At 35.5% G+C, this 14,519-nt stretch overlaps 1 protein-coding gene across 8 annotated transcripts in view; it reads left to right on the top strand.

Annotated features, from left to right (window-relative positions):
- LOC135209062 (atrial natriuretic peptide-converting enzyme-like) overlaps positions 1 to 14,519 on the top strand; it is a 1,031,477-nt gene that overhangs the window by 969,067 nt on the left and 47,891 nt on the right. For 6 of the 8 annotated variants that reach the window (XM_064241632.1, XM_064241636.1, XM_064241634.1 and 3 more), the window contains 2 exons: positions 1,747 to 2,029; positions 2,771 to 3,024. In XM_064241632.1, coding sequence (XP_064097702.1) covers positions 1,747 to 2,029; positions 2,771 to 3,024 — 537 coding nt within the window. The remainder of the gene's footprint in view (positions 1 to 1,746; positions 2,030 to 2,770; positions 3,025 to 14,519) is intronic. The other 2 variants (XM_064241635.1, XM_064241633.1) reach the window with 1 other exon arrangement.

Genomic DNA, 14,519 nt, shown 5'->3' with positions numbered 1-14,519 from the left:
CTGAATGACATCTTATGCATTGATACGTTTTATACAGCAGGATTCCACTGCGTTATCTCTTCTCATACGGAATTGATATGTCGTCATTTCTTTTTAGATCAATCATCTTAATGCGCTTCTTTTTCATTTGTGAGAATCTGATTGGATGAAATTATTGACCTTAATTTTCATAATATCCTCGGTTATTAATGTTATTTTTGTCTTTCTAATCATAATTACGTTTTAATAACATTTGTATGAATGTGTATACGTCCGTATCGAGTGAGTCAGAAATAGGCAATACATGAAGCTTTATTAAAAAAGATAAAAATAAAACTGCCATGAAGGTAAACAAATGAATCATGAGACGAATCACCTGCAAAAATAGACCAGATGTGTCAAAATTTGACTTATAATATATAACAGTACCGTCACTGAATTCCAACATTGAGAAAGAGAGAGATTTTGTACGTTACTTCCAAGCAATAACTGTCTCATTTTATTATCTTAATGGTTTTTTTATATCTACAGATAAATACTAGTTGAATGTTCAAAGGAATTATTTCAGTGGTTGGAGCGTTTATTAGTATTATTAAAAATTTCAACTTTTCGTCTTATTGGACTAAGATAAACAACTGGTTCCATTTATTACACTGGACCAGAATCTTTCTATTCCTATCGAGTGTCAGATGCAGTTTTAGCTCATTTTTTATCATTTATTGGAAAATTATGTTAATATTCTTTTTATTTAATTAGTTATTTTATTATTATTATTATTGTTATTATTATTTTATTTAAGATGACCATCGATGACATAACATGAATTTCAATACCAGTCGCTATCCCGGCTTCGAGGAGAAATCGTATTTTGTTTATCATGCTTTCAAAGCCTTTGTGATATTGGTTTCTGTTTCTTTTGTATTGACATCTGTGGTTTCATTTATGTGTTATAATTGCAATAACACTTGACTACCTTAACACTTTTTTTTACTGCAGACATCAAAAGGCTAAACCTGAGTAAACTAATATCTTACACTTTTCAATTTCACCAGATTGCAACTAATTGCATTGTTATAAATTAGATTGACCAGACAATTGAGTGGCACCTCTGAACTCCCAATAAGCTCATCTGAAGAATTTGAAAAAAAAAATGGTTGAAAGCAAGAGCAATGTAAAGTTGAAGAATTGGACAGCAAAGTGGGAAGTGATCAGCGTAAACGAATTAAAATTAAGATAGGAAGAAACTTACATGGGACCTTTGGAATGCTTTAAAAAGAAAGTTAGTTCAATGACAGTTCTCCGTGCATAGACCATTACGTAATACCTCCTTCATTGGACAGCTTCCTTCAATATCCTATGACTGTATTTATCATGGGTCCACACACTAGTGTTTATGAATGTAGCTGTAATTATGATACCTGGAATCAGGTACCGTTCCCGAACCTGTTTTAATGTTTTGACGTTTGGTTATAAATTGCCTTGGGCAGTGGTTTATTTATTTATTTTTTTTTTTTTTTTTTTACAGAATCCGTATTCTTTTTCTTTTTTTATCGTATTCTGATTTGTTCGTTTTTGGATCTTATTGGTTCCTCTTTGAAAAGCATCCCTCTCCAAACAAGATATCGATTTTATTTCTACACACACGAGTGAATCCCTTATTAAAGCTTTTTTTATTCAATTTCCAATATAATTCGGTTTTATCTCGCCTTTGTGTCCTTTATTCATGATTTAATATTATGCAACCTAATCAACTCCGAATTCCCCCAGCAGAACGAAACCGGTCGGTCCACGACCTCCCGCCACACCTGGCCTCCGACTTCCCGGACTTGGAGCCCTCTGAACTGGGAGGTCATCCCCAGGTCGAGGTCACGCCTTCGAAGAACCAACTGACGACCTCCACCGTTCCCTCGACTACCACGCCCTCGCCGAGGAGATGCCAGGCCTTGGACATCGACCTCTGTTCCAACCTCCATCACAACGTGACCTCTTATCCCAACTTGCTGGGTCACGCGGATGCCAACAGCGTCAAAAACGACATTATATCTGTCAGGTATGTAATAAGCTTACGCGACCTTTTTTATAGTATATAACAACATCAGGTCACGCATCCGTAATACATGAGTACTTAGAAGTCGCGTGACCTTTTTTGGGTGTCATGGGGCTGCGTGCTTTTTTTTTTTTTTTTTTTTTCTTTTTTTTTTTTTTTTTTTTTTTAAGTCGAAAGGTCCTTTTTTTACCATCATTATACTTGGTTACTTTAGTTTCATGTGATTCCTTAAGGCAAGATGCCATGATAAAGTAATATTTATAGAAATATCATGATTATGTGACTTATTGGTCCAAAAATCCAGGATCACTCGAGTGATTTAAGTTTTCTAGAACAAGCATAAAAATTCCATGAATGATTCTGAAAGGTTGTGTTTGGGTGTCACGTGACTTATTAAAGTGTAGCAACTTAGAATCCATCTCTCTCTCTCTCTCTCTCTCTCTCTCTCAAATCTGGTTCCCTCTTTACGTAGAATCCATTTCCTCTCTCTCTCTCTCTCTCTCTCTCTCTCTCTCTCTCACACACACACACACACACACACACACCCACACACACACACACGCACACAAAATCTGATTCCCTTTTCACGTAGAATTCATCTCTCTCTCTCTCTCTCTCTCTCTCTCTCTCTCTCTCTCTCTCTCTCTCTCAAACCTGGTTCCCTCTTTACGTAGAATCCATCTCTCTCTCTCTCTCCCTTAAGGGCAGCATAGACTAAAAGTCCTCATTTCCTTACCCTTGCAGAGAAGTGATTGATTCCGAGTGTCATCCCTTGGCCCAAGAATTCTTCTGCGAGTTGTTGCAGCCTGACTGCCGAAGGGCGCAGGCGATGAACCCGAGCGGTATCTTCGAGGACGAGCTGGTCATGCCCTGCAGGGACTTCTGTCAAGAGGTCATCAAATCCTGCGGCAGGCGCCTCCCGGCGCACTTCAAGCTTGCCGTAGACTGTACCAAATTCCCGTCTCTCGTGGAAGGACACGAGTGCACGGCTAAGCCAGGTGAGGAATTTTGCCTTAATGCTTCGCATGACAATGAAGCGCGCGCGCGCGCTGCCACACACACTTATGTATATATATATATATATATATATATATATATATATATATATATATATAGATATATATATATATATATATAGAATATATATATATATATAATAGTTGGATATATATATATATATCTATATATCTAGATATATGTATATATATATCTATATATATATATAGATATATATATATATGTGTATATATATATATATATATATACGTGTATATATAAAATATATCCATATAGACTAAGATAGATAGATATATATATATATATATATATATATATATATATAGATATATATACTGTGTTAGTTATACATATATACAAGTGTGTATGTATGTATGTATTTGTGTATGTATATGCGTGCGTGTGTGTATAATTTTATTCCTTTTACGTGCAGAATCGTGGTGCTTATTGCTACCCGTATTTTACAAACTGTTCGGTGTCTTGATTGTTTAGTCCTTAACGAATTATCGAGTTAGCGGTAATTGTTCTGGTTGCAATAACGAAAGAATTATTTATTGTGTATATCCTTAATATTCTTCATGTTTTAGTCTAGATTTCTCTTCTCTCTCTCTCTCTCCATCTCTCCTCTCTCTCTCTCTCTCTCTCTCTCTCTCCAAACCATTCTCTCCCATTCTGTGTTGACAGTCTAGTCTCTCGCCTACCTTCACTTTCCCCATCCTCCCCCTCTCCATTCCACCCGCCCTTCACGAGGCTTTCATCCAGACTAGGGAGAGAGAGAGAGAGAGAGAGAGAGAGAGAGAGGCATCCATTGCTTGGCTGAGATGGGGGGGGGGGGGGGGATACGGGGTATCTTGTGTCAACACCACTAAGGCCTGATTACCATTAAATGAGAGCCAAAAACCCCGATTTTATACTCTCTCTCTCTCTCTCTCTCTCTCTCTCTCTCTCCTTCTTCTTTTTCTTCTTCTTCTTCTTTTACTTTTTTATCTTGTCTCCCCGCCATATTAGTAGTTTATTCTCTACCTTTCAAACTTTTTATCATACTGATGTATTATTCTCTCTCTCTCTCTCTCTCTCTCTCTCTCTCTCTCCTCTCTCTCTCTCTCTCTCGTGTAGTAGTCATCTTGCTTGGTGAGACGTTCCTGCGCGAAGTCAGATTAATCAACAGATATCACAAGTTTAACAAACGTCTAGAATTTGAGAAATATCTAGAAGTGTTCGTGAACTATCGGTGATAAGATTAGTGTGAAAATAGTAGGATAAAGCGTCTTCTAAGTTAGTTTATCAAGTGAAATACTGTAAATCAGAACAAGATGGCAGCCAACTGCGGAAAAAAATGGCGAGATTTAGCTTGCTTGGCAGATTCGCAATACGATGAGGTAGCAGGAGGGGAACTGGCATTTCTGATCTATGAATCAGCAACAGTCCTCAACCAAAAAGATACAAAAGCATTCATAGATATATTAGAAGGATACAATCCTTCAAACTGGAACAAATCAAATGAAAACATCTTGAAAATAATTGAAGAAGTTCCAAATAAAATCCAAGTGGTCAAGAGACTCATAAAGAAATATACATAAACCAACATATTCCGACAAAGAAAATGAATAAGGTGAACCTTGTGAATATCCTAATTGATGCATTAGGAAAAAGAATGCCAAAAGCATGTAAACTGTGTAAGGTGTGGTATAGCATAGTTAATCCACAAAACCTAAATCAGAAAATGTGCTGCATGCAACATTCCGACCCATCCACAGTGTGCTGAGGTAATGCAAGATATGAGAAAAGACACAAGAATTTTTTGCTCAACATGTCTACCATGGATAGACAATGTTATTAAATCAAGATTGAATGTACAAATAGTTGAGGATGAAGAAGAAGAAGAAGAGGAAGAGGAAGAGGAAGAGAAGAAGAAGAAGAAAAAGAAGAGGAAAACGTAAGAGAAGTAAACAAAACTGAAATGACAGAAAAAGATAAGGAAAACAAAGAACAAGATAAAAGTATGGATGCAGAGATACTCATTGATACTACATATGAGGCTATAAAGCAGCATACCTACGAAGAAGAAATTACGATATGACAACACAAAAGAAAATGCCGAAGAGGCTCTACCCAGATCTACACAATGACGGGAAAGAGGAAAAAATCATACAAAAAGACAAAGTCTGCAACCTTTTGAAAAGAGGGAATTGCAGATTTGGAGAAAAATGTTACTACAAACATCCTAAGGTATGTCACAACTATGAAATATATGGTAAATGTGCATACCTAGATGGCTATGAGGAATGATTGCAGAGATCTACATCCAAAAATATGCAAAAACCTAAAAGAAGGAAAAGGATGTAAGTTCGACAAAATGTAAATATATGCACCCTGTAGCCATGAAAAATAATCAAATAAATAACCAATCAAGTAATAAAATCTAAATAAGAAAGAAACAAATAAAGAGAGGAATGAAGAATATCAGGTAAAAGAAAAGAAAAAAGCAAGCCATCAACGAGATATGCAGAGGTGTCAGCAAAAAATGTCAATGCATCAAGCTCCAAGATTCTACTCAAGAGATAATAACTGTTTTTATTATGCAAGAGGATATTGCAGATATGGAGAAAATTGCAGATTCAGACACAAAATGAATAATTATGATGAAGGAAGAACAAATATTATGGAAAAGTTGGATTTTTTAATGACAGAATTTCTGGAAATAAAAAAAAGAACAACATACCAGAACAGGAAAGAGACATGGGAAAATCCTTATTATTACCAATATTAAATGAAGGAGAAAACACGCAAACCATCATAGTGATGAATGCGCAGGGTTTAGTTACGAGTAACTCAAAAAGAAAAATAGAGTACTTAGAAGAACTAACCCAAAATGAAAAGAAAATAGATATAATGAATATAAGTGAAACCTGGTATTCCCAGAGACTGGGAATGATGATCAAATAAAAGGTTCCAAACTTATGATCAGATAGAAAAAATAGGAATCAAGGGGGAACCGCAATATATGGGAAAGACAAAAAACAAGGAAAAATATATGAGAAATATAGTAACTCAGAATGTGAACTAATAGCGGTAGAATTTGAATCTGAAAAATTTAATGAACTAGTAATATATAGACCTCCTAATACTAAAGAGTTTGACTTAATAATAGAAAAATTGGATGATATATGTAGAAATCACAAGGACTGGACTATTCTCCTATCTGGAGACTTCAACTTTCCTTTCGTAGACTGGAAAGAACGAATAGGAGATTGTGGATGTACTTATACATATAAAAAAGAGAGTAATAGTAGTGCAGAAGATAAGAGGCAATTCGAAAAGCTATTAGATATGCTACTAGAATACCAACATTCAACAAATAAATCACCTGCAACAAGAAAGGAAAATACTTTAGACCTAGTATTTGTGAACGAGATGAATTATGTTAAAGAAATAATAGTTTATAATGCGAGTATTTCAGACCATAATGTCATAGAATTAACAGTCCATTCCAAAGCAAGTGAAAACAGAGATAAGCAAGAAATGAAAAAGTGGGGAAGGATATGGAAATACAAAAACTTTCTACAGTAAAAATATAAAAATGTCTCAGAAATAAATGAAGAATTAAACAAAGATTGGGATAACATTTTCGTAAGTGACGACAAATAAAAGGTAAATACTGAGATATTATATAAAATATTAAGAAAATAGTGGATAAATATATACCGGAAGAAGAAAAGTAAACAATCAGTCATGCATACCAAGAGACAGAAGGATCTTGTTCCAGAAAATCAGTGGAAAAAAGGTCTTGCAAAAGAAAAAAATGCATGGAAAGTTATAGACTAAAAGTAAGATAGAAAATGCAGAACAAAAGATTATACAATCAAAAGAAAATGAAAAACGGGACTTGGAAGAAAAAACCCTATTAAATATCAAGCAAAAAACAAACTATTATACTCATATGCGAAGAAGATGAATAAAAGAAGAATAGAAATAGGCCCTCTAAGAATTGAAGGGAGATTAACGAATGAAAAAAAGAAATTTGCAACATATTGGCAGAACGATATAAGGAGAGAATTCACCCCTAGAATAGATAATGAAGATAATGATATAGAAGTAAGGGATTGAAAATAGTGAATATTTAGCTGACATACATATTAATGAAGCTGATATTGTTGGCAGGCTATTAATGAAATTAAAAATGGAGCTGCTGCAGGCCGGATGGAGTGCCTGCTATTTTGTTAAAGAAAGTAGTTCATTCTATCGCAAAGCACTTGCAATTATTATTTAAGACAAAGTGTAGATACAGGCAAGATTTATGATGAGCACAATTAGCTATATTACCCCTACTTTCAAAAGTGGATCAAGACTAGAGGCAAGTAATTATAGGCCTGTGAGTCTAACATCACATATTATGAAAGTGTACGAAAGGGTAATGAAGAAAAATATTATGAAACATTTAATAAAAAAATCAAAATTTGTTTAATAAAGGACAGCATGGTTTTTCGTACCCGGAAAAAGTACAAACCCAACTGTTAGTCCACCGTGAGAACATATTCAAAATATGAAAAGCGGAAATGAAACAGATGTGGTTTATTTAGACTTTGCAAAAGCTTTTGATAAAGTAGACCATAATATATTAGCGAAGAAAATTAGAAAACACATATCGTGGATAAAGTAGGAAGATGGTTAAAAGAATTTTTACACAACAGAAAACAGATAGTTATTGCAAACGACGAGAAATCGGATGAGCCAAGGTAATATCCGGTGTGCCGCAAGGTACGGTGTTAGCTGCAATACTGTTTGTTATTATGATTGAAGACATAGACAGTAATGTTAAGGATTCGGTAGTGAGTAGTTTCGCAGATGACACAAGAATAAGTAGAGAAATTACTTGTGATGAAGATAGGAACGCTCTACAAAGAGACCTTAACAAAGTATATGATTGGGCAGAGGTAAATAGGATGGTATTTAACTCTGATAAATTTGAATCAATAAAATTATGGAGACAGAGAAAGAAAGCTATATGCATATAGGGACCTAATAATGAGACCATCACAAATAAGGAAGCAGTTAAAGACCTTGGTGTGATGATGAATAGGAACATGTTATGCAATGATCAAATAGCAATTCTGTTGGCAAATGTAAAGCAAAAATGGGAATGTTGTTACGGCACTTCAAAACAAGAAAAGCTGAACACATGATTATGCTTTATAAAACATATGTTGGTAGTCCACTTGAATATTGCAATATGATATGGTACCCACACTATCAAAAGGATATTGCACAAATAGAGAAGTGTACAAAGGTCCTTTACAGCTAGAATAGAAGAAGTTAAAGACCTTGACTACTGGGAAAGACTACAATCCTTAAAAATTATATAGTCTAGAAAGAGAAGAGAACGCTACATGATAATTCAGGCATGGAAACAGATAGAAGGAATAGCAGAAAATATCATGGAACTAAAAATATCAGAAAGAGCAAGCAGAGGTAGATTAATAATGCCCAAAACTATAACAGGAAAAATAAGGAAAGCACACAGGACATTAATCCACTACGCACCAGCATCGATAATGCAGCGTCTATTCAATGCGTTGCCAGCTCATCTGAGGAATATATCAGGAGTGAGCGTAGATGTGTTTAAGAATAAGCTCGACAAATATCTAAACTGCATCCCAGACCATCCAAGATTGGAAGATGCAAAATATACCGGAAGATGTACTAGCAACTCTCTGGTAGACATTAGAGGTGCCTCACACTGAGGGACCTGGGGCAACCCGAACAAGATGTAAGGTCTGTAAGGTAAGGTCCGCATCTATTGATCTTATCTATCTTTTATATTTTATCATTTTTCTCATGAGTGCTATTCAGCATCTCATAATCCTCTGTCTCTCATTCATTATTTGTTCCTCTCAACATACATTATCATATCTCTCTCTCTCTCTCTCTCTCTCTCTCTCTCTCTCTCTCTCTCTCATACACTTTCTTGATCGTTATGAGTAGAAATTTATGTTCTTACGCGCGTAGGTTGGTTTTTTATTTTTTTTTTTTTTTATTTTTATTTTTTTTTTTTTTAGGAGTGGAGAATTATAAGTTATAAATGGGACACCTTCTGACTACTTCCATTGATTTTTGAGATTTACAAGGCTCTCTGCTAAAGAGAGAAAGAGCGGGGCGGGGGGGTGGGGGGTGTTAAGGAGGAAGCCGGAGGGAAGGAGGGTATTTGCAATATTAACATATTCCTGTTTATTATTATTATTATTATTATTATTATTATTATTATTATTATTATTATTATTATTATTATTATTATTATTATTATTATTATTATTATTATTGCTTTTTTCAACTTTGGTATTATTGTTGTGTTTTGATGTTATTGTTTTCACTTTTTGGTCGTGTGTGGTTTTGCTATTTATTATTATTATTATTATTATTATTATTATTATTATTATTATTATTATTATTATTATTATTATTATTATTATTATCCCATCGTCAGAACTTTTATCCTTATGCTTATTAGTATTCCCCCTCCTCCTCCTCCTCCTCCTCCTCCTCCTTCTCATTCACACTATTTCTTTGCCTCACATTATTATTTTTTGCCTAACACTGGGAACAAACGCAGGGCTAACAAATGCAAGGTAAGAGAGCCGCCACCAGTTGGTGAAAGAAATTTATTTTGGCCGTAAAAGTGATGGTGTCTTGATTTCCAGATTTCCAGAATACTCAGAAAGGGTCATTCGAGTGAAATGCGACCAGGTGAGTCAGGAATTTGGGTAAAATTCCCCGGTATCCAGCGGTTCAGCCTCCGATACTGAATACTCAGAATACTCAGAAAGGTTAATTCGAGTGAAACGCTAACCAGTTGAGAGTCACTGGTGAATCCGGAATTCGTGTAAAATTCGCTGGTATCCAATTTTTTTTTTTTTTATGATTTTTACAAATCACTTTGTGTGGCCTCGCCTTCATTTGAGAACCCTGGGTTCGGTCCCGATGTCAGGTAGGTATTTCTATTACACGATTGATCGTGTTGATTCCTACTACTAATAATAATAATATAAACAAAAAATAAACCATCAGCATTAGTAAAAATATTTTACATATTCACGGTCTAGACCTAAAGTGAAAAATTGAGCTAACGACGTGCACTGGCTGGTCGGTTCCCTGAGAATAGCGATAGTCTCGCCCCTTAAAAAAGGAGCTTTGTATAAAACATGGAAAAGTGGAAGCAGTAAATTAATGCCTGGTAGAGGATTCAAAAATAAAAGCGCCATTTTTTTTCTGTTATTTGTCGCTGAAAGGTCATCGTGGGATACAGGAACGTGAAAAAGTTAAGTAAAAAGAAAGACGATTATGTAACTTTTGACTCTAAAAAGAAAAAAAATTGGATATAATTTATATTTGGTTTTTAATATTACAGATTTTATTGATGACTACTGGGGATTTGATTTAAGTTGCTAATATAGATGTCAAACTTTTCACTGTTTATACTAAGCTACTAAGCAAAGGCCTCACAATAAAATTCACTTTGACTCTAAACTCGAAACGCTTTAAAAGGGGAAAGCTGGTAGGGGAAAATATAGTAAGATAGAGAGACCCCAAGGCCCAATAAAAGTCAAAGCAAGCGTTCTCGAGGGGGAGGGAATACACTGGACCCCATTAGACTTTACGAAAAGATTGTCTCCGTGGCACTTGTGAAAACAAGTAAATAATGCGACGAAATTTCTTCGGCGCAATCAGTTTTCTGTAAAGCGTATGATACTGTATGAGCCGCTGCCCATGAAACTTTCAACCACGGTCGGTGGTGGTGTTCTGTAGCGTTACCAGACGCACGATCATGACTAACCTTAAATAAAATGAAAACTGCTGAGGCTAGAGGGCTGCAATTTGGTATGTTCGATGGATTGGAAGGTGGATGATCAATATACCAACTTGCAGCCTTCTACCCACAGTAGTCTTTGAGATCTGAGGGCGGACAGGCAAATAGCCCCCAATAGCTTTCTTTTACAGAAAACTAAACAGTTAAAATTCTTCCCAGCATTTGTACGAACTCTCCGGCAACGGCAGTAAGACAAATACCCTTTCCAGGAGTTTCATAAACTCTGCGGTTGGTTCTCGCCTGGTCTAGCAGTTCTAAAGCTAAAGTTTCAATTATTATCATTAATAATGATATTGATGCTCACTGCCTTCCTTCCACTTATTTTTCGTGTTTCAGTCAGGTCTGGGCTAGTTGAGGACGTAAGGTTGTACGTATACCATAGGGCACTGTAATAAAAGATATGCGATCTCTATGGCACCAAAAGTTTTTGGTCGCTAGTATGTCCGAAAATAAAGTGAAGGATATATTTTTATTCGAGAAAAAGTTTTTATTTGAATAATTTTCCTGCCGTTTTCATATGCATATTTGATCTGTACGTGTTTCCTAATCTGGTCAATAAAGCAGTAAGAATGAAAATTCGTTATGAGTAATCATCATAATAGCAGAGGAAATATTTTCGATACTTGGGCAGTCCGAAAGAATGACATACATCACACTGAACTGCAGAGCACGAAAAATTATTCGTCTGATTAATAACTTCTTCATCTTGATGGACAGAGTGAGCGTTATTACGCGGGCTCTAAGACGACCAGCTCCAGTTATTTCCTAAACCCATACTTTGCTCTAAAGAGGTTAGGAATTTTTATTCGACGGGCGAAGGCATTTTCCACAATTCTGCCGTGTTAAGCCCACTTTTTTTTATATTTTTTTTATTTTGCCGACGGATTTTTGTTTTTTTTTTTTTTTTTTTTTTTTTTTTTTTGCTGACGGCAGAATTTTTTTACAGCAGACTTTTTCCTTTTATTTCATTTATTTATTTATTTAGTTTTTGCTTATGGCAGATTTTTTTCCCTGACGGCAGAATTTTTTTACAGCACTCTTTCATTTCATTTTATTTTATTTTGTTTTTGCATATGGCAGATTTTTTCCTGACGGCAGAATGTTTTTACAGCAGACTTTTTCATTTTATTTTATTTATTCTATTTTGCTTATGGCAGATTTTTTTTCCTGACGACAGAATTTTTTTACAGCAGACTTTTTCATTTTATTTTTTTTTCTTTTGTTTACGGCAGACTTTTCTTTTTCTGTCGGCACCCTTTTTTCCTGAAAGCAAACATCTATGAACGATATTTTTTTTAGTTAAAGGTGACTGGCCCAAGCTCTTGGTTCTCACTACTCACCCGAGATTACAAATCAGATACATCGTCCATTGAGAAGGACGTTAGACGCTATAATTATATCGGCTGTGGATATTTATCGTCAAAAATAAAAAATCACAAAGCATAGCGCAGTCTTGGAAAGATTTCGAAAATTGGGATCTTTTTAGTTATTTGCTCAAGATAAAGAAACAGGGGAATTTCGTACACAAGACGTTGAAGAAAAATTTCGCTTTTGAACGAAACAAAAAAATATGGAAGCACAAAAATATTCGTGAAAATCCAACAAAATATTAAACATCATCTCACATCCTTTTCCCTACACATTTCTCTAACTTCCCTCAGTCAGGCATCTTGTAAAACAACGACAATAATAACGTTGTTTTTATGACGTAAAGGATGATGTAAAGGGGCAGGGCGCGTTCAGTAAGGATATGGGCCGCGTTCATTCTACCCGCAGCCGTTTCAATGGATGAATAATGGCCTAATGGTATTATATGCTGCATACTTTAGTATAACGAGAATCTGAAAACCCTTCCTTATGGGTATGGACGTCTCTCTCTCTCTCTCTCTCTCTCTGTCTGTCTGCCGTGTAATCAATTGGGAAGTTCTACTTCCTGTATTTTTACTTGCTTATAATTTCTCTCTCTCTCTCTCTCTCTCTCTCTCTCTCTCTCTCTCTCTCTCTCTCTCTCGTTCAATCATTGATTTTGAATATATTGGAAGCCTGACTGGATAGATATATGGAAGTAAAGATGATTTACAATTTTCTTAACGCAAGTCAATTGTTTTGTATTATCTTCTGTTCAGCAGAACAATTAAATGAATAAACGGAAAGCAGAAGAGAGAAATAAAAAGTGTTCTATCGAGTGAAATAGACAGGAAGGGATTTTGCCAATACTGTTTTTGTTGTTTAATAGCCTCCTGATTCTCTGTCAATCGTATTGCTTTTGTTAGGTAGGAGGCCTGGTTTGGACTTCGGGACCCTTCCAGGCCAGTAAGAAATGGAATACACTGACCTTTTTTTTCATCTGCTTCATAATGTCACTTTTTAACGTTAGCTTTAGGCTACAGAAAGTTAAGATCGTCATTCATTAGGATTATAAAACTTTAATAATTGTTTACCTAATTTTTTTTTTATTTTTACCTATTTAGTGGACAAATTTTAAAATAAACTTAACTATATCTACCTGTATTTCCATGTACGGTCGATTCTCAGATAATCACCGTGATTTTGCACCCAGCTTTGTGTGTGAGTGTGAGTGTGTGTGTGTGTGTGTGTGTGTGTGAGGTGTCCTCCTGGAACCTAACCAGCTCATTGTTTACCTGTCAGTTTCCTATAAAAGTCAACTATTAAGATGGCTATTTGTCCGATCGTCCGCACATTTTCTGTCCGCCCCCAGATCTTCAAAACTACTAAGGCTAGAGTGCTACAAATTGGTACGTTGATTATCCACCCACCAACCATCAAACATACCAAATTTCAGCCCTCTAGCCTCTCTAGTTTTAATTTCATTTAAAGTTAAAGTTAGCCATGATCGTGCGTATGACACCCAAAAACACAGGCCGCCACGGCCGGCTGAGAGTTTCATTGGTCTTGGCTGAGATTTTCATACAGTATTATCCGAGTACGCTGTACAAAAAAAAACTATTTTACCTGTTTACTTGTTTTTCTAATTGTTTTTGTTGGTATAGTACTTCTCAAAATTCAAATGTCTCCATTTTAACTGTTCTAATTTGAGTGTGTTTTTGGAGACCTAACACTTCCGATGTGTTTGTATTTTTGTTGTTCTACAATGAGGAAAGGCTTTGAAAGGGCTAAGAATTCCCATCTTTAATGTGATTTTGCTGTTCTTGTTTCAAAAAGAGGCTTTAATGGGTCTAAGGCATCCGTTAGTAATTGGTCTCGTTCTTGTTAGTGAAAATCTCTTCAAATGACTAGCCGTTCCATTGTATCATTGTTTATGTTTGAGTGAATACCCTCAGGAGAAAAATATTGCTGTCTTTGTTGTTGTTGTTGTTGTTGTTGTCTGAGAAGAGGCTCATTTTGACATTCCTTCTCCCATTGTCAAATTCTCTTATCTACGTTTTTAATGCCACTGTACTTCTCCACTTTTCTTCCACAACCTTCTTTTCCTTCGCCTCCATCTTTATCGTCGTGACATTGTCTGCTTTCCCCGAGTTATCTCTTTATGTTTTTTTCTTTCATTCTTCTCTACCTCGATTACCCTCTCCTTCAATTACGTCCCCGTCCTCTTCTTGTTAACTCTTTTATCACTTTTACTCTCGGTTCCCTGAC

Source organism: Macrobrachium nipponense, chromosome 37, assembly GCF_015104395.2.
Source record: "Macrobrachium nipponense isolate FS-2020 chromosome 37, ASM1510439v2, whole genome shotgun sequence".
Classification (NCBI taxonomy): domain Eukaryota; kingdom Metazoa; phylum Arthropoda; class Malacostraca; order Decapoda; family Palaemonidae; genus Macrobrachium; species Macrobrachium nipponense.
The sequence above is the reverse complement of the archived record's forward strand: the minus strand, read 5'-3'. Positions and strand labels throughout refer to the sequence as shown.